The 26,485-nt window shown below is 46.6% G+C and overlaps 1 protein-coding gene across 4 annotated transcripts in view; it reads right to left on the minus strand.

The window, feature by feature from the left end:
* Positions 1–26,485, minus strand: part of ERBB4 (erb-b2 receptor tyrosine kinase 4) — a 2,687,977-nt gene that overhangs the window by 1,619,751 nt on the left and 1,041,741 nt on the right. For all 4 annotated transcript variants that reach the window (XM_069615918.1, XM_069615916.1, XM_069615919.1 and 1 more), the window contains exon 2: positions 5,881–6,032. In XM_069615918.1, coding sequence (XP_069472019.1) covers positions 5,881–6,032 — 152 coding nt within the window. The remainder of the gene's footprint in view (positions 1–5,880; positions 6,033–26,485) is intronic.

A 26,485-nucleotide genomic window follows, 5' to 3' on the forward strand; every position in this document is an offset into this window, starting at 1 on the left:
GAGCCCTTTGCCATTATAGCACCATCTCCTCTCTCTTTATTTCTATGAATGCACTGCTAAACATACACTGCAACCCTAATACTGTCCCTGTCCGTGCAAGGAATTGATTCATTGTAAGCTAGAATTTCGAGGCGGGGAGTGGATGGCGAGGCCGATAAAGACACATATAATTGGACATGCGGCCATGTTGCCATCACCTTCCCTGCAGGCAGTGCAGTGGCAGCCAGGCTTGCTGGATGTCATGCGCACTGACAGTATCTTCCATCCTACACCCAGGGCAGCTGTTAGCACCGGATCCGCGGCCTGTCAGAAATGACAGCCTCTCTTGTCCTTTCCCCCATCTTTCCCGCATGTTCTTTGGCTCGGCCGCTCTTATCGCCCGCCTCCTCTTCTGGGGCCTGTCAGTCCAGAGGACAGCGATGCCCCAGCATGTGTCAGCTTGGCACTAGCCTTGCGAGGACCTTGTATAAAAGAAATGTGCCACACGCCGCTTTCTCTGGCTAGGCTTCTAGCCAGCAGCGCATGCGCTGAAAAGGGAGGACCAGTTACTGCAAAGGTATTACTCATTCATATATACCAGGCTATTTCAAGGGCCAGTCCGCCCGTCCTTTCCCTTTAGAATGTGGCAATTGACGAGTTTGCTTCTATAACATTCATCGTTTTTAAAAAAAAATGTATTTAGTGTAAACATATATCAGACTTCCAACACCTTGAATGTTTCTACAATAGCTATAGTCCTGGAAGGGCAAGCAAATAGAAAACAAAGGCACGCGCACATACACAAACGCGTGCGTGTGGGCATACTCACAAGCACACTTTCCCCCACCACTACCCCTGATATTATTCATAGGTCTAGGAGTCTAAGCATATCCCCAACCCCTTCAATCCCAAGCTATCAGATTCAAATCCTAGCACCACCAATGACTGCTCCACGTGTTATGCGGAATGAGGTTGGTTGTCTTAAACAACCAGTGGGTGTGACTGTTCCACGTATTATGTGGAATGAGGTTGGTTGTCTTAAACTAACAGCCAGTGGGTGTGACTTTTCCACGTATTATGTGGAATGAGGTTGGTTGTCTTAAACTAACAGCCAGTGGGTGTGACTTTTCCACGTATTATGTGGAATGAGGTTGGTTGTCTTAAACTAACAGCCGGTGGGTGTGATGTGCCTTTTTGGCTATATGTATGCCCCCGCTCACAAAACCAAGTCAACCAATATGGCACATCGAAATAATTGTTTTGTGTCTTAATTAAGAAGCGCTTGACTGGAAGAGCTGAACAGTACCTTTCAGTACGTGAGGAATTGTCAGAGATCCCAACTGTCGGTTAAGAACCTTTTGATGTTACCGTGCTGCATTTTGAAACCATTTGGATTCCAGGACCTATGTTTGCACTTCTGCACACGTGTTTTGTTAATATGAAGTAGAGGTGTCATGTCTTTCTGTAGCTACTGCATTCATAACATGAGTGAGACAGACACAATTGCAGGTTGGAAGTTTGGACTGTCCTCAGGGGATATTGTTTAAGTCAAAGAGTTGGGGGGAATATATGTTGTGTAGGTGGGCTTAACCCCTGTACAGACATGTGTTACTTTCAAAAAAGCACTCTGTAAGTAATATGATTGCCCTCAGTGTCGTGCTTCTGCCACTGTTTGATATTCGACCTGAGATGTACATCAGTTTGTCTACAGAACCAGAGCCACATACACCTATCAAGTTACGTCTTACAAGAAGAAGTTCATATCTCTATGTCAACAGCCTCAAGGATATTCTAAACTTGGAAGATATGCACATTTTTATGATAAAAACTAAAAGGGGAAATCATCTTTTTAAGACCTGATTCCCAAAGTGTACTTGTGCAGAGGTTGCAGAATGTGTAACTTTATTTCAGTCCTCCTAATACAAAACACTTTCTTTTAAATGTCCCCGGCTAAGCCATTTCTGTTCTACGGTTATGCATGGGAAGCCATTGTCTAGAGTGTCATAACATTTACACAGCCAAGTGTGGGCATGGTTTGAAAGGAGTCATAGCCAGAGAGCTGGGGCATCTCCCTCTGTACTGTCTCATTTGCACTATTAGTGTCGAAATTAGAATCACGTGGGCACAACAGAAGTGAGAGATCTTGCACCCAAGGAGACACATCTACCAGGATGGAATTGGGAGGCAGCAGAGGGAGAGTTCTGGCTTGGCATGGTCTCACCAGTTAAAGCCTGGAGAAAGCAAAGGTTTGGTCGTTTAGAGGAGCTTTATGGCTGACCAATCCTGAAGGTGGAATCCGAGTTCTGTTGTAACATCTTGGAGATACGCGTGGAGATCCTCCAGGATCCTCAGAGGACTACTGTGGTACACAAAAGATTGCATTTCCCCCACACCTTCCTGCCATCCATCAAGCATCAGTGAGGGCTATCCAGCCTGCCACCTCTTTGGGTTCCGGTCCGGGGTAGCACCTCTAGAGCTCTATGAGGTGTGGCTCTGAGCCCCTTGACATATTGGGTCAGTGTGGGGTGACTCTCCCATATCTGGAAATGCATTCTCGGAGTCTTTGGAGGTGGAATAGGATTTGGGACCGAGCAAAGTGGTTTGGGGGCGAGCTAGAGCGCTCTGCCATGAGCTTGCTTGTGCAGGAGGGGGAATGAAACCCCAAATCACTTCGAACTTAAGATATGACATGACATTTATAACGCGCCTGTACACAAGTGTTTCTAGGCACCAGCTTGGATTGCAAGATATTTCTAACATCCTCAATTTAGAGCTAATATTATTTACACCCAAAACAGACTGCCAGAATGTTTCAATTGAAACACCTACACAGAAAAACGGAAGACGATTGCGCAGCCATAGCGGCTGTGGAGATTTCTACCCAAGCCATAAGATCTGCCTGGTGGTACAAGAAACGCGGTGGCCATCCAGCAGACATTCCTTCTCTTTGAGATTGTATTCGAGAGGAACACTTTTGGGCACTGACTATCCCTATGTGGACTATTTGTGATGCTCTTAATTTTCATAATTTACATTTTCCAGCTTTTTTAAATCATGATTTGTTGTTGTTATCTGTAATATTTTCTTCCAGTACTTAACTAATACATGTTCTTTAATTTGTATAATCTTGGTTTGGATCTGACAATGTCTATTGTTTTAATTGTTGATTTCTTGGATGGTTTTTCCTTCTTTGCACACTTCAGTCTCTATTGCAAAGTAAGCCTTTAGCTTGAGCCGCATTACCTAAGGGGATGAGGGGGTGGGGGGGTTATTTGTATACATCTTTTCAGTGCTCTTGGGAAGTTTGTTGAGAAACCTTTGCAACTGCCCAACTGGCCAATCTTCTCCTATGACCTCATAAGTGGTTCCCTGAGGAGAGTGCCCTCGTTTCTGAGAATTGACAATGGAAACTGTGGAGTGAATAGTAGGAGGCCACTTGCCTTTGCCATCCGGCCTACAAGAACATTTTTCTGGTCCAGGGGTCTGCAACATTTGGGTCTCTGGATGTTTTGGACTTCAGCTTCCATCAGCCCCAGCCATCGCAGCCAATGCTGAGGAAGCATTGGAGTCATAGTCCAAAACATCTGGACAGCTGCAGGTCCCTGAAATGTCCTGGTCCAATGAAAGGGTGCCACAAAGGATCACTAAATTCACTAACTTGCCCTACTCTAGTTCAAGAAAAAGCCTGCACAGATCACAGGAAATCTAATTAAGAGTACACGCTGACTCTATATTGCTACTGAAATAGAGTGCACATAATACAATGGCCAACCAAAGGCCTCGAAACTAGGGGGCTGTCTCTTAAGTAAAATAAACAAAGCCATACAACAGAAGTTGGAGCCTTCCTAGGTGAACAAGAGTAGATGTGACTCCTTCTATGGCAAGTGACTCCTTGTGGGAACATCAACTTTCCGGCTTCCGGATGACGCGACGAGGGGCCTCTTGGGTAGCGTAATTATATAATGCAAATGCGGAGCCCATTAGTCACCCATTTACCTGACGAACCTTTAGGTACAAACTGTAATGACATTAGTAACTCATCAGTTGCACATAATCACAGGTAATTAGTGCGTTTTTGGTTAAGTGACTGTGCAGTGCTCGTACATAATTACACAATTAGGCAGCACAATATGTTGTGTACACCAACAACGTTTCAGAGCGCTTCTGTTTACAGACGAGTGTCTCCCACAATTATTCAGCTAAAATCTGTGGCGCGATGTTAGCAATTAGCCAACAGGAAAGACGCTCTAAGCACTCATTTCACAGCGCCAGGACTAATTGAATGTGCGCAAGCTGGCTTGGGGCTGGAAGCCCAAAATCTGAGGCTTTATTTTGGACCATAAAGAAGTGACTTTTAAAAGGAGTAAGTGACATGAAAACAAGATATATTCATAGCGACAAGAAATGAAGGACAAGGACGAAGGACAACGACATACGACAAGAAATAAAGGCACCATTTGAAGCGGAACAATATCCGGGAAAGGACGTCTGACAAATCATAACGGATCTAGTACAATAGACAACCCAGATGTCCAATGACGCTCATTTGGCAGTCTCACAGAATTGCCACTTTGCGTACACACTGGGAACGGTTGCTTGAAATTGTTCCATGTCGCGCACCCTCATCTACTAAAAGCCTCACCACCCCATCGTTTCTCTATGTACTTCCTTTGGTAACTTGAGCCAGAAGGGCTACCTTTCTTCATCTCCTGGCAATCTACTTATTCCTAAAGTCCCAAGCTCTACAGCTCGCTGCACCATGCGGTGAGCAAACGTGCAAGTATTGCTGCAAGCAGAGGCATTGATTTCCCGTAAGAAAATGCCCACAATAAAAGGTGAGTTCCCAAAAAGAGTTATCACCTCCTATGACTGCATCTGAAATGTGTGATTTTCACCATCATTGTGTGCGGCCAAAGCGTACATAATCTACTGCCACATTTTGAAAGCTGGGGGCCTCTCGTGGCTATGCTGTTGGCCGTGAAGTAGGGAATTGAGTTAGAACGCGTGCTTTCTCCCCTCACCAAATTGTGTGATCCTTGCATATCACATATACTCCCTGTGCTCCAATTATATCAACTGACAGAATGAGCAGTTCTGAAAAACAGGCACGCTATCAGCAGTAAATGCAATGGCGTTCTTTGGACATATAAGGATACCCTTGGTCCCAGTCGGACATTTCAGGGAAAATATGTTCCCTTACCAGAATGAAGTATTTTGCAGCCAGAGCTGCACAAGGTCAGGGAGGGAATGTTGACTTCAGTTGAAAGATTGCAACTGATTGTAATGTGGATCCACAGGTAGCAGCCACACTTAATTTAACGTGCACAGTCACCTTTCGAGATGCAAGGGACGATCATGCAATATCGCCCAAGTACGAAGCTCTGCTCCGGAAACTCACTTTTGACTTGTGTTCCACAATCCAAATATGTCTCCAGAGGAGATAGAAGATTCAGAGTATTCGGGCCAAAAATCTGGAACCGACTTCCACTGGAGATCATAATGTGTCAGACATTGGACCTTTTTAGGAAAAGGTTGAAAACCTTTCTATTTAGATAAATTGAATGTCTGATCACAATCCAACTCCTGCTTTTATCATGTGCTGATTGCTAATTGTCATCTGCGCCTGAATACAGTTTAATTTGTCTGGTGCGCGTTATAAATTCCTCAAAATCAAATCAAAATCAAGATCATGTTCTCAGGTCTCTCTAATCATCAACACATTTTGGCAAAGCCATCCTAAATCCAGGGTTCACTTTGATTTCCTGCACAGACAATGTTGATTGAACCTTTTCCCCTAAAAAAATGTGTAATTTTCTTCTGACGATCCCACCACAACACAGCTCTGATTTCAGTGTAAAGTAATGCAGGGAAGCAGAGCAAGATTAGCCTTGAGGCCCTTACCTTTAGGAAGGAGAGATCTCGGTTGTGATCGATGCTGGTGATCTCCAGGTTTCCCATTATCACCTCACAGTTCTCGTAATTCTTGCGCAAGGCACGGTATTGTTGCTCCAGATCCGAGAGTGAACTCAGCTTGTTCTCGGTACCAGCGCAAACTGTTGAAAAGATAAATGAGGACAACGTTATGGAAAGCAGATTAAAATGTAATAGAGATACACATTGTGATACGGTGAGCAAGGAAGTATGACACTAAACAGATAATATACAACTGTGCCCTAGAAAATAACTTCTCCCATGATGTATTTTAATACAGGGCTAATTATGGGGCCACATCCTAGTGTCATAGTAAGTTTGTGGGCCTACACTACAAGTGTGTTCAAAGTCATTTGTAACTTATATAGAAGATACAGTAGAGCTGTTAATGCGCGTGTGTGTGTGTGTGATGGCATGTTGTGCAATGATTGGAAGGAGGATGGGCCGGGTTGAGGGACCATGAGGTTGTTGAGTGGCTAATTAATATTCTCTTTGCAGGGAAAGGACAGAGAAGGTGTGCATGGTGCAACGTTTTTTCTGCATTGATGGCAACAATGAAGTGCCATGACCAGCAATGTGCTGTCACCACATTGGCAGGATCAGCTTGTTTCCTATAGTTCCTTTTACTTATTGCATGTTTTGTACAGGGTTTATGCTTTCTCTCTGGCACCAAGGAACACCTTTTGTAAAGTGGATATTGAGATAAGGCGGGAAAGTGGTATCTTAGGGTAGCAGGTATGTATAAAAGGAAAGAGAAGAAATAGATATTTATTACTATGGGGAAAAGAGAATGATTGAACATCCAGGCCAGACACTAGATGTAAAAGACAGGGGTTCTTCCCGTTATGAAACTTCATGATGTCAGGATGGAGGCGCAGTGGCGCAGGAGGAGGTTTGATAGAGTTCCAAAGGATAATCCCTTGTGAGTGAAGATGTCTTGCTCCACGTCATTTGTACCCCACAGTGTGGACAGATAGGTTTTTATGGGGAGGTGACCGTGAATACCTCAATGGACACCTCGGTGCTGCTTGATAGAATGTCCAGTGCCTTGACTCATAGGGGCATTGTACAATAATGTTTTGTGAAGGGCGCACAGCAAACTCACTAGCGATATGCCTGGACATGCACAAGGAAACATATAATATCCTCCCTCTGGCTGCCAGTTGCAATACTTGAGCAATAAAAGAGGAGGGAGAGGGCTAGAAGCAGACTAAATCTACACAAAGGTTTGTGAAAATCTGCAGATTCTTTTTCTCCAGTGGAGTCAGAACATCTAAAGAGCAGGCATTTGCTGGAACTGTCCAATCCTTTCAAAAACTGCAGGGGATCTCTCAAATCTGGACTCGTAGGAAATCTACAAATTCTGCAGAAAATCTGAATTTTCTGTAGATAAATATGGCCCAAAAGATTTGGACTGACTCTAGAAGAGACTCCCAAGAAGTATGCATTGGTTGCAGTGGCAGAATGTCCCCCAACCAGAGCTGAGAGCCCGAGCCCCCCTTTCGTCAATATCTAGATGAGAAAGACTCTTCCTCATCCATTATTACTACCACGAACATGCTGCTGCCGCAGTCTCATAGCTTGGGATGGAGCCATGTGAGGATCCAAGTTGGGGCTAAGGAAGCTCCGGTTTCTCCAATATAGTTGGCAGCCAAACTTGATTGCTGCGGGCCGCAACAAAGAAACAAGGGCTTTCCCAGCCCCCTCTCAAATCGGAGCAAACACCTTCCCCCGGGACTGCGAGCAGCAGCAGATAGCCCCCACATCAATGGGGTGATCTGTCTGCCGACACACTGGGACATCGCTCCTGAATCCTACAACTCCGCCTGAGTGTCGGTATACAGGGAGGAAGAGAAGCCACTGTGGCTCAGGAATATAGAAAGAGAGCCCTCCCTCCACACACTCCAGTGGCCTGTGAGATGTTGGGATTCCCTGCCAACAATCAGAATCCACCGAGAGCAAGATTACAATATGCGCAAACTCCTTTACAGAATATGTACAGTGTTTATAGTTTCTATTCACTATGAATCTTGTTTAAAATATCTATTGATTGACCATCTAATGTGCATATTTATGTTGGGAACTGATTATTTCATTATTAAAAGCATATATTCAAAAAACGAATAAAAAATAAAATATGTAATGGTTCCCTTCATGAATGCTAATGTCTGTCATGTGACTGAGTATAACTAAGTTGTGTGCTTTACTAGGTGGATTTTACTATACAGAACCTTGGGTTAGTTGTATTATATGTGACAGTTTGCAGCACACAGTGCAATGCTCTGCATGTAAGGCCTTTATTTTTTGCAAAAGCGAATGCATCACCCTGGTCACCCACTCATTCATATAAGCAGACTGCCTTGGTTTGATGCATCAGTGGTGACCGCCTGGGCATTGGCCTATGAGAGACAGAAGGTGGCCTTGAAGCTGAAGATGCTGTGCCCATAGATAGCCATTGATGCTCCCATCTCTTAATATGTGAAGGAAGGCACCTGGGTTGACATGGCCACCATGGGGATGCCTTGCAGTGCCACTACTCAGTAGCTGTCACTCATCTGAAGCACACGTCATGGCTTCCCTGACATGGTGACAAACCTCTTATCAATCAGCATGTAATCAATGAGCAAAGTTCCAGATCTAGAGGACAATCCAAACCAAGAGCAGAAAATAGCAACAAGGTCAATATACAAAAGCTCCCAAAGAAAGCGTGGGCAAGGCGCAGCTACGAGGTGACACAAACTTATTGGGGATCCCCACAACTTCTAGTCTTCTGGGCTTTCCATGCTTCCCAATGCCTCTTCATTGGAGTGTCTGACTTCCCACACATGTGCTGAGGAGGCAGAAGTATGCCAGAAAATCTAGTCTCTTGTCAACCAGAGCCCGAGATTGGTCCCAGACACCAGAGCCGATACTGCCTCAGCCAGCTTACTATGAGCCGCCAGCTCCGCTTTCTATAGGGTGTTGGAAACAACATGCAGTGTTCTTTATCTGGCTGGGGTCATGGATGAAGGGTGAGGCATGGCATACTACCAGATGTGGGGTGGTGGTAAGCAGGGAAGGATTAAGAGAATGGAACTCCCAACTAGCTCTTCAGACACATAATTGAGACTGCTTAAAAGGTACATGCTTGCTTTCATTCTCACGCTGACTTTACTGATTTTATGATCTTACTTTCTCCACTGTTTGTACTTCAATAATCTATTTTTTAACATCTCTCTTTAACAGATATTTATTGATGGCTTCATTTCATTCGGCCTTAAAGCATGCTACTATCATTTCCATACTTGGGGAGGGAGGATAGCTTAGGGGCAATGCATTTGACTTGGAAACAAGACAGTTCGAATCCCGATCCCGCGCTTAGAAATCACTTGCTCCTATTAAGCGCGTTATAAATTAACAATAAATAAATACTTAAAAAACCCTTCTCAACTCTTCTCTTCCCTCTAACTTTCAGACTATTTCTCTACCTCCATTCCTTTCTGAAGTACTTAAGTGGGTTGCTTACTCTCACATGTCTACTTGTCGTGACCACAGCTCTCTTCTACCTGGTTTCCAGGCATGTCATTCTACTGACTCTGCTCTTTTATGTGTTACTAACTCTTTACCCCCTGATCATCACTCTAAACCTGCTTGTGTTTTGCTCTTCTTTTCCTCTCGGTTCCTTTCCATATTGTGGATCATTCTTCGCTTCTTTCATCTCTTTCTTTCTTTAGGTTTTCCCGGTTCTGTCCCTCAATGGTTTAATGCAAAAACAAGGGGGGGTTCTGGGAGTTGCTCTACTACCGTTCTATATCCTGGGTTAGGGTCTCAACCAGTCTTTAGCTCACCATCCTTTCACAGAAGAGACATTTCCACTACATATCAGTCTTTGTCCTGCCCATGGGCAGTCCAGCACCGAAATGCCTGGCAATTCTCTTCTGAACAAGAGTACCAACACCAACCCCAGACACGTGTTTTGGCCTGTTTGGGCCTTGTCAGTGAGGTGGAACTGTGCCTCTCTAAGAACGGAGAGCAAGGATTCCACGTCTGGATTACCCTAGTAACTTAGGGTGAAAACCCAAAGCTACTTATTATGCAAAAACAAGGGGGGTTCTGGGAGTTGCTCTACTACAGGCCTATTTCTCGGGTTAGAGTCTCAACCAGAGTCTTTAGCTCACCATCCTTTCACATAAGAGAAATGTCCACTACATAATAGTCTTTGTCCTGCCCAAGGGCAGTCCAGCACCGAAATGCCTGGCAATTCTCTTCTGAACAAGAGTACCAAAAGCAACCCCAGACACGTGTTTCTTCCTGGTTGGGCCTCGTCAGTGAGGTGGAGCTGTTCCTCTCTCAGAACAGTGAGCAAGGGTTTCACATCTGGATTACCCTAGTAATTTAGGGTGAAAACCCAAAGCTACTTAGTATATCTGACAATTCTCTTCTGAACAAGAGTACCAACAGCAACCCCAGACATGTGTATCGGCCTGGTTGGGCCTTGTCATTGAGGTGGAGCTGTGCCTCTCTAAGAACAGTGAGCAAGGGTTTAACTCCTATCTCTCTGCCCGCACCTATTCCTTCTCATGGTTGGTCAGCAATCGTCTATTCTGCTCCGATTCAGAAAGATGGTCTGGGTGAATATACAGGGGCATTGCAAGATGTTTTAAAAAAACAATAGTGCGAATCCATGGTCATGTTTTGCCCACGTGAAAAGCACCCTTACAACGATTGGGATGGGTAACATACGGGATAGATCTGAAGAATTAGATCACTTTGTCATACAAACTGTTAAGAAGGTATATTGGTATTGGGCGCTAGTGCACCTTGTGAATAGATCCCACGAGAAGCCTCTTGACACACAATATTTGAGGACAAAAACATCAGAGATGTACCTTAATTGGTTGACAGTTCCACAGGAGAGAAGCATATATGTTACCTTTGGCACCTGGAAACCTTGCCTTTAAGGTCTTGTGCCTATAATTGGAAAGATTTAAATGTCACAGCATGTCCTCTGTGTGCCCATCCTACTGATGATAACTATCACTTTATATTTTGGTGCCCTCAGTTAAACGATCTCCGTTGAAACTGGTTGATACCTTTATTCAAGTGCTTCAAAGTTCAAACTTTGATAGAGGCACTATATTTATGTATGTGTGCCCAAAGGGACATTTGTGTCTCCGTGGTAACTGGCTATCTGGTAAGAGCATGGAACAGAAGCCAGACATTTTTGACCAAAAGACAAACCCAATTAGATCTTAGTAGACCATTAATTTTATTCCACATATTATATCCCCCTTTTAACTTGTTGACATGCTAAGTACTTCTAATCTTTATAGGATGCAATGTTTTCTCCAAACTGCTTTTTTAGTCAATTGCATTTATATATCTTCTTAAGCTCTGAACCACATTGGATGAATTGACTTTTTCTGGTAATCTATATAAATTGAATTTGTTGTTATATGCATTGTGTACAAATCGTATTCATTGTTAGTTTTTATTTGTATGTGATTTCATGTGTGTGTGCACCAAATAAATCTGATGATGATGAGAATACCACAGGGCTCTGTATTGGGCCCTTTACTTTTTTCCCTCTATACCTTTACCATGTCTGCTATTATCTGTTCATTTATTCTCTCATGCCATTTTTTATGCTGATGATTCCCAGATACATAGTGTTTCTCCTTTTTCTTGTTTCACATTCTCTTTATTCTACTCTTCCTTCCTGCCTTCTTGCTATCCAATCACAACACATTTTCTCCTTAACTCAATGAAATCTCAGTTTTTTTTCTTCTCTGCTTCAACAAATCCATGTTGTACTCCTCCCCAATTTCTTTCTCACCCAATTACCATTTCTTCCTCTTCACATAAGCTTAGTGTTACTTTTTGACCCCCCTCTTTCTTTCACCTTACTCATCTCCAATGTTGCCTTGTAATGTTCCTCTTTTTAACGTATGGAAAGCATGTTCTTTTCTTTCATTTCAAGCAGCAACACTTTCTTCCCTGATTTTTTTTCCTGACTTGACTCCTGCTCTGCTCTTTTGATTTTCCTTTCTTCCTATTAACTTTCTCTTCTGGAGTTTAAATGTGATTACTCTATTAAAGTAATTTCCTGTCTCCCTCCACGTGACTCTATAAAAATGCAGTTTGTGTGTCTTGGCTTCCTTTTGAGTCCAGTCTGCTTTTTAATTTTATTTGCATTCCATTAAAATGCATCCCTGATTGGCTTCTCCATATCTCTCGTCACTGGTCTCCTCATACAGACCATTGCCACTCACCAGGCTCCCAATTCTCTTCCTTCTTGCCATTCCTAAACCTCTGCGTGTCCTTTCCTGTCTGCGGCCCTCCCGTCTCCTAGCCCTCAAAACCCTGGAATAACAGATCTTTATTTCTTTCTCCTTTCTAGCTTTAACTTGAGCAAGACTTTCTTTCATTACATTTTGTTTATTCACTATTTTGGACTGTATTATTTGTGCAAAGCACTTTATTGATTGAATATTCAGGAACATAAATTCGGCCACACTTGTTTTAATCGATGCTCACTACCAGTTTGCTGACAGTCAGCTCAAGAGCTTGTGTCGTTCTTCTACATGGTTAACACGGTGGCTCCCTCGGTGACCAAGGTTACCTTGGGCACTCTGGCCTCACAATTCAGATTTTGCCGCGGGCAAATAGATGCTGTAGTACGTCTCTTCCTAACCCGTTTTGAGGAATAGTGGGAGACAAAGGTCCTGCCAGATATGTGGACCCACTGTGCAAGCAGGCATTGCATCCGTCGTCTATTTATGTCGGCCATGGGCCTGCCCACGCACCCTGGCGATCGATTTCCATAGTCAGGACTGAAATCCGTATCCCGTCATTTCACCGACAGGAATTTACTCCAAACGAATTCCACCGAAAAACTCATCGAATTATGTAGTGGGGTGGGGGTAAGAAGTTAAAAGGGGTAGGGAGGGGCTTCGGGGAGAAGGACTAGTAGAGGGGGAAAGAGAGATTGGGGAGTCTACCCCCAAACTACCTCACAAATGAAAGAAAATTGAGGATGTTTTCGGCAGAATTCCTTTAAAGTAAATTACATCGAAGTAATTCATGTCGGTAAAACGACATGGAACCTTCAAATCAAGCATTTACGTGCATGAAGGGCGCCCCATTCATGTATACACCTTTGAAAGGTTGATCAGTGTAGATTCTGTGACTGAAGAAGCACATGCATGTCCCCGGCTCCAAATGGTTCAAGGGCTCTAAACGGAAACTGCTTTACCCCGATTTTCCCATTTACCGTACAAAGCACACGTTAAACAATTCAGGAAGTACAGTCATTTTGAGCTAATCGTCCAGGGAGCCCACCTCACTCGGAGCTCAGGCAATTATCTGTCTTTCTAATGAAACTGGTGCTTGTGAGAGACAGCCAAGTGGAAGCAAGGGGGGATCCAATTCTCCATTAATTCATGCAGCACAGTGTGGCAGGGGCAACACACATGCTTCCTCCCTGCCCCCATAGCCTAGCTATGCCCTGTCTCATCCCCTTTATGTCCGAATGATACCCATTAACATTATATATTTATTTTAGATTTTATATTTTGTGTTTGTTGTACTAAACGGATTTGAAACTCGGGTGTGGGTGGAGTTAGAAACCTTACTCTGAAAATACCACCTTCCACTATACCCACAATAGTTTAGCCTTCCGTATGAATATTTTTTGAAAACATTTTCCAACCAAGGTATCCAACAAAGCTCATTTTTATAGTTCATAAAAAGGTGCACACAATTCACAAAACAGGAAGAGAAACGAGGAAAGTGGAGAATTAGATATTTTCTTTTATTTCAGCTGATTAATAGTGGGTGGGCATAGAGAGTTTGGATGGCAGGCGACCCTTTCAGTCCCACCAACCTATCATAGCATCTGAAAGCATGTTCCCATCGCTCGCATAGCAGACACTCTCACTGGCCACCAGGGGGCACAGGAATAAAAGGGCCCATTGTCTGCACACTTCTCCAGTTTAGCAGTAATGTGTCTTCCATTTATATGAATGCAGGCGTCCCACTGAGAAGTCCATATGAGATTAAAAAAAAAAATCACTTTGGGGATAATAGGCTGTCTCGCTGAACTCATGGGCAGTAAATGGGCTCTTAGGTGATGCATCAGTCGGAGTGAAAAGCCATGCAAAGTAGATTGCTGCGACGGGTTCACAACCAGCCATGCTGGGATGAGCATAGGAAATTAGCAAGCGGCTCGGGGGTATGTATGTGCCGCTATGAAGATATAAGAAAGCCACAAATGAGGGTGGGATCATCAGTTGCTAGCTCACCAGTGTGAAAGCGGAAGCATTGTGGTTGGTGGAGTCAGGGAGGGTCTATTCACAGAGTGGTCACACCCAACAAATCCCTTGCTTAGTGAGTGGTAACACAAGCATGTGATGGAGCTAAGATCATCAACAGGGGCCATACAGTTGAAGAAGCTGCCTAGTCAATGTTGAAGGAACAGGTAGGGAATGGGATGTGGTACATGGGTCTGCAAACGGCAGCTCCCAAGATGTCTATGACTCCCATGATTTTCCATAATTGACTATGCTGTCTAGGGCTGATGGGAGTTGTAGTTCAAACGATCTGGAGAGGCACCGGTTGAAGACCTCTGTGTAGGACGTAAGAAAGAGGGCACTGTGTGTGTGGGACCTTACCTGCCTTCAATGCCAGTTACGATGTCAGCTCAAAACAGGTCTTTCGGGTTTAAGACACTAACATGTGGTACAGCCTGAAGGGAAATGTGTTAGCAAGAAGAAGCTGTGTATCCTGCCAGAAAACACCCCACCTTAGCGTAACGCCATAGCAAGTGTCACAGACCCACCACTGCCCCTTTGCACTCCCAGCATGTGTGCCTGTGCGTTTTATTGCACATCATTTAATATTTACTGTCCCATGACCCTACCCTGGAGGTTTACATCCTATAACAACAATAGAGGGAAAACATTTTCTAAAAGTCTATGTGCGCATAATATCTGGCTCTCCCATTGCAAATTATATGAGTATCTATGAAATCATAAAAACATATTAATTATAATTATTATGATAGATTTGATTCAAGTGCCATATTAAAAAATGGTATTGTGGCAAAATGTCGAGAAAATAAATGCAGAATACGCTTTTAATGCGCATTCGGCACAAACGAAAATGCTGGATCCCATAATATTGAAAGGCGGTTGCGGGAATGTCCCCCACTCCTCATGTTCGGTATTATGGGTTCAGGGGCTGCAGGGGCGTCCCCTGCTTCCAACAGAAGGAGTGTGGCGCCTGCAATTAATAAAGTAAAGAAAAAAAAGGAGATTGCGATGGAGGTCCCTACCCACTTCAGGGGTAGGAGACTGTTGGGAAGCAGGGGGGGTCGAGAGTAGGGGGAAAGTGGCACCGTGTGATCTATCTGCTCACTGCACACCTCCGTTTTCGGATTTGGCATTTTCTGATTCGACAAAACGGGGCGGGGCGCACAGTGATCACGCAGATGCTTCAAAAATGAATAATGACTCTGATGTATAGGTTTCCATTCCAATTGTCAATACTAACTGGCTCGCACGTGAGCCCTTTCTTCTTCTCCCTTGGCAAGTACAGACATTAAGTTGTTAAGGGAAACCGCAATCAAGAAAGTGGGCCTCGTTACGCAAAAGAGAAGGGACACACAGAGCCTGTGCTGTCCAAAATATAGCAGCGCATCCTCAGTGCTGCAAAAGTCACCGAATATTGATGAACACATTCATGTCCCACCAGGAATTGACCGAAAGCAATAACAGAAAGATCAGATTTTATGAACACTCCCGGAAGGTGCCCCTCTGGTGAGTTCCCGACAAATAATGCACTTGCCCGTGGCATTATTTCCTGGGTAAGGGTCACAGATGGCCCATCACTCACTAATATCTACTCGTGTCAGTAGACGCTCTGTATTGGCGTTGTATTTGTGAAGCCGGCTTTATATTATTCTCTACATTCGGTATGGATCCGAAGGCTCAACCAAGAGAGGGCGCAGCGGGTGTTGGCCTTACAGTGGGAGTATCCAACAGCCAGACAAGAGCACCGGGGTTTTTGGGAAAGGTGGCAGAATCCACGTGATGAAAGAGTTTTCCAAGACCCACTTCAGTCTAGTATCAACTTATGAATCACTGGGATTGTGTCACTGTATCAACTACCTAACAGTATTTGAGACCGGCAGAGTGTGATCCCAGTGTAGTATACGTGATGCTGGAAATGCATTGGGGGGACAGGGCCTCCCTGTCCTTGTCCTGTAGTCCTTTTCATTTGTGTTCTGTATTGTTTTCTGCCCAGGAGTCCATGTGGGACTCCTGGCAGTGCAGCTCTTCCTGTTTTTGGTTTGGTGTACAGACCCATGGGATACCCTTATGGCACCCATGGGTGGGGGTACAACCCTGTGACCCTAGGGTATGCTTTTGGGCACATGTGTGTAGCTCACAGAGCAGGGTATGGGCTGGTGGCAGCTCCATGCTGAATTTGACAGGTGCTCTGAGTATCCTCCATTTTGGGATACCCAGGCCCTGCCTTTGGAATCAGTTGATTCCTGATAGGAAACAAGATGGCCCTTGTGGCCTCTTTCTTTATAATGCATGTTACCTTGTTTTCCCAAAGTCCTGGGAAGCCCTGACTCTGTCCCTTCCCCCTGACTGGCTGTTGGGTGGAAGTTCCATATATGGTGTTGTGAAGTCCAAAACCAGACTGGCTGGAGCCTTCGCATTGACTGTTTGTTGTGGGTACACCCTGTGGGTGGGACCTGGGTGAATGGAGTGTGTGACCAATATGCACTTCTTGTTGTGTATGTCCGGTTTCTGGTGTTTGACACAATGACTGAGACAGCATTGCCCGAAACTGGTATGAATGCAGTGTGTAGTGTTGAATGCCTGTGTACTTGTCCCAATACACATTCCTTGTTGTGAGTGTCTGAGAGGGAGGAGAATGGCCAGAATGCACTGTATGCCTGATTAGCTAACTGACTGTTGAGTGCCCTTCTGAGTGATTGGTTGCCTGAGTGTGACCCAGCAGAATTAATGGGAGATCAACTAGTATATCTGGGGGCCTCTCACTGCTAGAAATCCTTCAGAAGCTGAAGTTGAAACTGACGCTTAATATTGAAGCCGAGACTGAAGAATAAGGTTGACTGCTGTCTCCCTTCGCCAAAGTCGAAAGCCGAAAGCCGTCGAGACTGATCCAAGAGAGGAACTTGTTAGGCGCCCTCTTCCCGTGCTCCGAGGGACCGTCGAGCACCGCTACCCTTCGCTGAAGCTCCCTGGAAGTCAGACCCTCGAAAGGCTGCCGACCAGAGACTGGGACCGCTGAGGAGAATGAAGATCAGCACCGGACATTCCGTCCACCATCGTCGACCAGGCTTCGCAAGTTTGCCGTAACTGCTGTAGGCCCGTCGAAGCTGTGTCACCCAGAAGAGGGGGCTGCTTGACGGCATGCCGCCGTTGACCGCAGCTGCACGCTCCTATGCCTAAGACTCTTGATTCACGGACGTGCTCGTCCGCACCGCCGCCTGCCTTATTCTGCCGGAGAAGGCCAGGCTGTTGACGCACTGAGGAGCATCCGCCGGTGGGTTTTCCGCCACCCCAGAGACCGTAGAGACGCCAGACGACTCGATGCCCTTGCTGGGCCACAGTTCTTCACAAACTCTTTGTGGTCCTGAACTCTCAACATCGAGGAGCCCCGCATGCCTCTTCCTTGCAGGACGTCTTCGACTCATCGTCGACGAGCACCGCCAGGATCGAAGCTGCTGCCTCGATGCCGCCAAACTTTCATCAAGGATTCTCAACGCCAAGTTCATTTTCTTTGAGAACCCATCGACAATCCGTGGCTCCTGCTTTAAAGGGAGTCACTCAAGAAGGATCACTCGACACCTTCTCGAGGAACTCTGCTATTCCTGGTACTTTGGGGTGGTAGAAACATTATAGAAGGGAGTAAGACTTACAGAACAATATATGGACTGGGCTTGTGACACATCTTTACTTTATAGGTTGCCCAGGTGGGAGGATCTCCACACAGAACTGTGTCTAGTTGTTAGGGGCCAGTATTCTGCCAATTGTTCTAAACAACTGCTTTCCTCCTATGTCTTTTGTTGGTTACCTTTATTCATTGATTTGTGTGACATTTAACCAGAGTACAGTTGATGCACTTTAATGGAATCTATTAATAATTGTGGTACCACTTAGAACTGTATGTATTTGCCATTGTAGATTAACTGAGCACAAAGTGAGTTATTGTGATTGTGTACATAACCTTGAACCTAATTATAAAAAGACTGTGTATTAACTAAAACAGTGTGTGGAGATTCCTTTGTGGGGGCTTGGGGACTACACTGTACTTCCTCCTGAGAAGCTAGGCCTTGATTGCTCGTCCATTGCTACCATAATAGAGAATCTTGGCAAGGGGTCCTCTGTGCCTCTCCTCTACCATATAGAGAGCAGAAGTACAGATCCCCTCCTCCAGTCTTTACAGTATATACGTTATTGTACCTGCATGGCAGTTATGTAGCACATGTTCTACAGCACTTTTTGGGGCTTTCTACTACAACCAACAACCTTGCGGTTGACATAAGTATGAGTATCTCTATCTCTACCTGTGGTGTTCCCCAGGGGTCTAACCTCTCTCCCTGGCTGTTCAACCAATACCTGTTAATGGCTGCCCACCGCATTGCTGCTCTCTGCCCCAACTTTCAGTGATATGCGGATGACACTCAACTCATTTTCTGGCTCCCTTCCCCCACCTCTTCTCCTTCGCTCATCTCTGACTGTCTGTCTGCTGCCCAGGAGTGGTGTGCCTCCAGTGATCTCTGCCTTAATGCCAGTAAGACCACGATTCTCCTCATCAGCAAACCGGCTCCCTCCTTTCCTGTCACTCTCTGGCCAGCTTCTCTTGGCCCTCTTCCTGTTCCCACCTGTGAGGCTAAAAACCTCGGAGTCATCTTCGACTCCACACTCTCCTTCTCTCCTCACATCTCTGAGGTCTCTAAGAAGTCACACTACCAGCTGCACCTCTTCAGAGGTATTCTTCCTTTCCTCTCCTTCACCCAGAAGCTCACTGTCTCTAGAGTTCTGGTTCTCTCTAGGCTGGACTACTTCAACAGCCTCTTTCTAAATTTGCCTGCTTGTACTCTCTGCCTGGTGCAACTCATCCAGAACAGGGCTGCAAGACTTTTCCTTGGCCTCAAGCCCAGAGATTGTAGCTCTCCAGGACTGAAATCTTTGCACTGGCTCCCAGTGGCTGTGAGGATTAAGTTGAAAACCCTCTGCATTGTCCACAAGACCTTCTGGGGATTGGGGTCTCAATTCCTTCAACTCTCTCTTCCTAGATCTCGAGCTCTGCCCTCACCCGCCTCCAACTCCCTCAGGGTCAGCTGCTTCTCCAAGCAACAAGTTGGTGGTAGATCACTTTCTTCAGCTGGGGCCTCCCTCTGGAACAGCCTCCCTGCCTCTCTGAAACTTGAGAACCATCTCTGGTTCCAGAAGCACCTCAAGACCTTCCTCTTTGCTTCTGCTTTCTCTCCTCCTCTCCCTTGCTGATCGCCTTGTTTGAAACTGAAACTGCACTGGTTACCTGGCTACCCTCTGATCTCGGGCACAGGTTCCCTCTCCGCCAGTTGTACATATGCACTGCCCCCTTGGATACCCCTGCACTCGGGGGCTGTTTCTGTATCCCTACAGCCCTCTACCAGCACTGACTCCTGATGTCTGCACTTATCCTTGCACTTGCCACCTGCTGGCTGCACTTTTTATGTAATGTTTTATTTATTTTTACTGTTATCGTATGTACTGCACTGCCCCCTCCCCTTTTCCCCCACACTTTCCCCCTCCCGCAACCCCTGCACTTGCGCAATCTCAATGTCACCTGGCCTAGTAAGTAATTATTGTTTCTGTCAACCCTCCTTTCCCCCTCCCTGGCCTCATCACGCCGTGAAACACTTGTGTATAGACGTGTTATAAATGCCATATCATATCATATCATATGGAACAGGGTGACAAACCTTCCCTTTGCAAAGGAAGAACGGGCCACCTTCCCCAAGGATAGGAAAGAGGACATGCACATCTTCACAAACTCTGGTCAAAATAATCAGTTCCTCAAGATGAATAACTTTTCTTTGAGGGTTTAAATCACATTATTCAAAGTATTAAGAAATGTGTGGGGTATGAGGCTTAAACTGTAAAGCGATGATAAGAAACTCTTAAATGTTAAAGCAGTGATAACAGGAAAACTGGATGCAGCACCAGCGCCATATCCTTCTATCCCCAGAGTAGAGGCGGTGCCAGCGACTTCTTGCTGATATCCTCCTATCCGCAGAGTAGAGGCGGTGCCAGCGCCTTCTTGCTGATATCCTCCTATCCCCAGAGTAGAGGTGGTGACAGCGCCTTCCTGCTATATCCTCCTATCCCCGGAGTAGAGGCGGTGCCAGCGCCTTCTTGCTGATATCCTCCTATCCCCGGAGTAGAGGCGGTGCCAGCGCCTTCTTGCTGATATCCTCCTATCCCCAGAGTAGAGGCGGTGCCAGCGCCTTCTTGCTGATATCCTCCTATCAGTAGATTAGATGCAGTGCCAGCGCCTTTTTGCTGATCTCCTCCTATCCCCAGAGTAGAGGCAGTGCCAGTGTCTTCTTGCTGATATCCTCCTATCCGCAGAGTAGAGGTGGTGCCAACGCCTTTGTGCTAATATCCTCCTATCCCCAGAGTAGAGGCAGTGCCAGCGCCTTCTTGCTTGATACTTTCAGAATGTGAAAAATAATTATCATAATCAGCCGAGCGACATTTCAGATAGTGCAAGTGTAAGTAACATAGAAGGGAGATTGAAGGTGGGAGGGAGAAGGAGACAGACAAGCGGCTACATTACTTTGCCTAACGACAATTGTACTGCCGCAAATTAACAAGAGGAGGGAAGGATGGATGAGGTGTTGGAGTAAGGGAGAAGGAGAAGAACAAAACAAGTTATTATCATGATGAGTCAGATAAAGCTGGGGGGATGGTGGGAGGGGAGGAACAAGGAGGGAAAGGGGTGGGGGACAGACAAGCTATCACACGAGTCAAAGATGGAGTGAGTAAGCACTATTAAAACAATGAAAGGGAGGGGAGGGCAAGGGAATGAGACAGACTGGCGGCTACATTACTATGCCTGACGGCAATTGAGGTAAAGCCAGAATGCGGCAAATAGGGGGAAGTGGGAGGGGGGTAGGAAGGGAAAGAGGGAGAAGGAGAAGGACAAAATAACAAGACAGGGGGCAAGGGAGGAGGGTAGGGGTCACAAACAAACAGCATTGGGGGAGTGGGGATGGAGGGGAACAAAACCGGCCATAACGGGGGCATGGGGAGGGAGGGAAACACAAACGAGCAGAAAGAGGGGCATGGGGAGGGAGGGAACACAAACGAACAGCAAGGGGGGCATGGGGAGGGAGGGGAACACAAACGAACAGCAGGGGCGTGGGGAGGGAGGGGAACACAAACGAACAGCAGGGGGGCATGGGGAGGGAGGGGAACACAAACAAACAAGGGGGGCATGGGGAGGAAGGGGAACACAAACGAACAGCAAGGGGGCATGGGGAGGGAGGGGAACACAAACAAACAACAGGGGGGCATGAGGAGGGAGGGGAACACAAACAAGGGGGGCATGGGGAGGAAGTGGAACTCAAACGAACAGCAGGGGGGCATGGGGAGGGAGGGGAACACAAACGAACAGCAGGGGGGAATGGGGAGGGAGGGGAACACAAACGAACAGCAGGGGCATGGGGAGGGGAACACAAACGAACAGCAGGGGGGCATGGGGAGGGAGGGGAACACAAACGAACAGCAGGGGGGCATGGGGAGGGAGGGGAACACAAACGAACAGCTGGGGGGAATGGGGAGGGAGGGGAACACAAACGAACAGCAGGGGGGCATGGGGAGGGAGGGGAACACAAACGAACAGCAGGGGGGCATGGGGAGGGAGGGGAACACAAACGAACAGCTGGGGGAATGGGGAGGGAGGGGAACACAAACGAACAGCAGGGGCATGGGGAGGGAGGGGAACACAAACGAACAGCAGGGGGGCATGGGGAGGGAGGGGAACACAAACGAACAGCAGGGGGGCATGGGGAGGGAGGGGAACACAAACGAACAGCAGGGGGGCATGGGGAGGGAGGGGAACACAAACGAACAGCAGGGGGGCATGGGGAGGGAGGGGAACACAAACGAACAGCAGGGGGGCATGGGGAGGGAGGGGAACACAAACGAACAGCAGGGGGGAATGGGGAGGGAGGGGAACACAAACGAACAGCAGGGGGGAATGGGGAGGGAGGGGAACACAAACGAACAGCAGGGGCATGGGGAGGGAGGGGAACACAAACGAACAGCAGGGGGCATGGGGAGGGAGGGGATCACAAACGAACAGCAGGGGGGCATGGGGAGGGGAACACAAACGAACAGCAGGGGGGAATGGGGGGAGGGGAACACAAACGAACAGCAGGGGCATGGGGGGGGAACACAAACGAACAGCAGGGGGGAATGGGGGGAGGGGAACACAAACGAACATCAGGGGCATGGGGAGGGAGGGGAACACAAACGAACAGCAGGGGGGAATGGGGAGGGAGGGGAACAGAAACGAACAGCAGGGGCATGGGGAGGGACGGAACACAAACGAACAGCAGGGGGGCATGGGTAGGGAGGGGAACACAAACGAACAGCAGGGGGGCATGGGGAGGTAGGGGAACACAAACGAACAGCAGGGGGGAATGGGGAGGGAGGGGATCACAAACGAACAGCAGGGGGGCATGGGGAGGGAGGGGAACACAAACGAACAGCAGGGGGCATGGGGAGGGAGGGGAACACAAACGAACAGCAGGGGGCATGGGGAGGGAGGGGAACACAAACGAACAGCAGGGGGGCATGGGGAGGTAGGGGAACACAAACGAACAGCAGGGGGCATGGGGAGGGAGGGGATCACAAACGAACAGCAGGGGGGCATGGGGAGGGAGGGGAACACAAACGAACAGCAGGGGGGAATGGGGGGGAGGGGAACACAAACGAACAGCAGGGGCATGGGGAGGGAGGGGAACACAAACGAACAGCGGGGGGATGGGGGGAGGGGAACACAAACGAACAGCAGGGGCATGGGGAGGGAGGGGAACACAAACGAACAGCAGGGGGGCATGGGGAGGGAGGGGATCACAAACGAACAGCAGGGGGGCATAGGGAGGGAGGGGATCACAAACGAACAGCAGGGGGGCATGGGGAGGGAGGGGAACACAAACGAACAGCAGGGGCCATGGGGAGGGAGGGGAACACAAACGAACAGCAGGGGGGCATGGGGAGGGAGGGGAACACAAACTAACAGTAAGGGGGGCATGGGGTGGGGGGACACAAAAAGCAAGGGGGCATGGGGAGGCCATCATTTCATTGAATAGACTCCTAATATTGCTATGTACACCTCGCAGTGACTTTCTCTGAGTCGTGTAGCGTATGTTTTCTGTGCAGGCATATCTTGAGCGTGAGCTCCACTGTAGCCCTTTATTTTGATATCTTTCTCAGAACCCATATTTCCAATAAATATTGCTCACTTGGACATTATTTTCAAACATTGGGGTATTTGAAAGTCTCCAAAGGAGCCAGCGGAATTATTCAGAGAGAAAAATACGATAATGCTGGAGTGAGGGGTTTCCACTCTCCAAGAGCCGGCTGTCCCATTGCAGGGAGGGGTCTGCAGCCTGCATCTCTCCGGGTGTTTTGAACTGCAATGTTCATGTTCCCTCACCATTCACTATGCTGGATAGGGCTGATGGGAGTTGAAGTCCAAAAGATCTGATAGGTTGCAGAGCCCTGCATTATAGCATGGAAGCTGGAAGTCGGTGCCTGATAGCAGAGCCCTGTCACATAGCAGGGGACATCCAGACTGCACTCCAAGGGGCACTGCACTGGCGAGTTCCTGTTCCCAACGTGTCTGCTTTACTTGTATAGATTTCACTTAAGCTGCCAATGACATGCATTCACAAAGCCACATGTTTAAAACAATGCTGCACAACATACTAGTGAGCACAAAACATGCACATAATTAGGGTAAATGGACATATCAAATCAGAGAATATAAATCAGTAGCTGCTGAACTTAAGATGCTTTTATTTTACTGAAGATGCATGAATACTCTTCTCTGGCCCTTATGCAAAGAACATTTTCGAATGGGGTTTTGCCATTATAAATCGCTTCTGTGATAGGTCTTTTCACTGGTTGTGCAAAATAATGTATATTTTGTCTTTTCACTGGTTGTGCAAAATAATGTAGAGTTTGTCTCTTTCCCAGTAACTCTGCATGAAAGGCCAGTTGGGGTGTGTTCTAGAAGATGTGCGTTGCGACTGCTCGTTGCTTTGTAAGCATAGAACCTTTCCTAGCATAGCATTCTGCATTCCAATAGAAAGCCCTGCGTTCCATGTGTCGGCCCTAATAACCCTCACTCCATCACCTGAAGGGCTCACCTGGAGCTTGAGTCCATCTCACAGCTGTAAAACGAAGCCCTCGGATATTTAGGGGCCGGATTCTGTTGCGTCCTGTGCAATTCTCGTTCCCGGAACGTGCGCAAGGACGCTTAATTGCAGCAAAGGAAGTGGACTTGACAAGCAATTAATGCAAACAATTTTCACCCGTCAGAGCCTGCCAAATTACTCAGCTGCCATCTGCCCCATCAGCTGCTTCTCCTTGAGGTCGGACTGGAAATCTGGAACGTTCCCGCCCCCACCGGTGAGGGGGCGGGCAGCGCAATGCCTCCGGGCTGGTGGGGCGCACTGTGGCTGGGGATGGCATGTATGCAAACATGCTCAAACCTCTTCAGGCCTTGAGAAGCCCTTTGAGCAAAATAATACCCATGTAGCAGATTGGGAAGGCAAAACGTGGATAAAAAACCGCTAGGTTCCAGATCCGAGGCTGTAAAAATGGATGACTGGACAATCTTTTCCTAATAAGGTGCATTAACATTTATCTAGAACATGTGTTTGCTTCTTTGTGTCAATTTGTATGATTTTGAAAGGAAGAAATTGTAATTGATGGAACTATTTGAAAACATTCCCCTGCACTTGCACGATCTCAATGCCACTAGGCCTAGTAAGATCGTTGTCTTTGTCCTCCCTTTGTCCCCCCCCTTGCTTCGGTCGCGCCTTGAAACACTTGTGTATAGGCGCATTATAAATGTCATATCATATCAGAGATTTTTGTGAGTCTTCCACTGATGAATAGTGTGCTCTATAGTTATTTCAATAATGGATCGTGACAAAATATGAGGAACTCCGTACAACCAACCTTCAGACAAGATGTCTGCATATTCATCAAAAGCGACAATTACAGAACATAGCATATTAGGACAATTGACAATGAATCTGTCTCCTTTTGTAAGGGGTTTGAAAGAGGAAACCCTGCTCTGTCACCAAGGCAGGAGTCCCTCCCTCAAACTTTTAATGTGCTCTGTTAATCACAATGACAGCTGCCTCGTGGGGCAGCGTAAATCGCATGGAACGAGGCCATACATATGGAGAGGAGACGGGGTGCTGGAAAGAGCTAAGAGGGATTGTTATTCCAAGAGCTGAGATGAGCAGGTGTGTTCAGCAAACAGGCATCAAGAACGCTGGTCACATCCAATGCGAGGACATTCGAAGATAACGCATCGACCGAGGCAACTGTGTAGGCCGGCGTACGGAATTAGGAATATTAGGGAAGCAGCCAAGACACACAATCAATATGTTTTACGAGAAAATGGATAACAAATAATCCATGAATAAAGACACTTGAAATGAGAGAAGAAAAATTCCTCCATCCAGATCGCCGCCACTTTCCTCTGCAATGAAATAAGATTGATTGTAAAAAGTTCCCAGTAAATTACTCCAAGAGGGCTCTGGAAGTGCAAATGGCAGGCCACTGTAAAGCTTCACTTACATGTAACTTCACACCTTTACATGTGTTCCTGTAACCTCAGACAAAATGGTAAGCACAAATTGCTGTGTTTACATTGTTCTCTGTGCAAAGGAAATTAGAAAGACCTGCTTTACAAAGGAAGCTGCGTAATACTGCTTACCATATATTCCAATGGGTTGCAGTGATGAAAGGCTGAATTAATGATATACTTGTAAGTTATAAAGAAGGCATTGCATTAATCAGCAGTGACCTCAATAATAAGGAAGGCTCATTTTACAAAATCATTGTCATACATTGATTCCAGTTTTAAGAATCCCGGAAAGACTGTGGCTTTAAGGAATGTTCGAATGTATGTGGTTGTACTTTCCCCACATTTGCTAAGTGAAAAAGAAGGTCAGGTAGCTATTCCTTAATGCAGTCTTAACTGCCAGAGAGAGCCTTTGACACCTAGTCACCTCATCAGCTCTAGATACTATGTGCAATGGGAGGAGTGCTATGAACACCATATCCTGACCACTTATGATGTTTATTTTGTTTTCTTTGGTTATACACGTTTATTTTGAATACACCAATGACATAAAGGCAAAATGTGGCATACAAAAAATGAAATATATTTAGAACAAATGTAACTTGTTAAGTCAAGAGCGAGAACAACAACCGTGCTCCATTTGGTTTGCAACAGATAAAATAAGTGCACG

The sequence above is a fragment of the Ambystoma mexicanum genome, chromosome 9, assembly GCF_040938575.1.
Source record: "Ambystoma mexicanum isolate Mex_15411 chromosome 9, UKY_AmexF1_1, whole genome shotgun sequence".
Lineage (NCBI taxonomy): Eukaryota > Metazoa > Chordata > Amphibia > Caudata > Ambystomatidae > Ambystoma > Ambystoma mexicanum.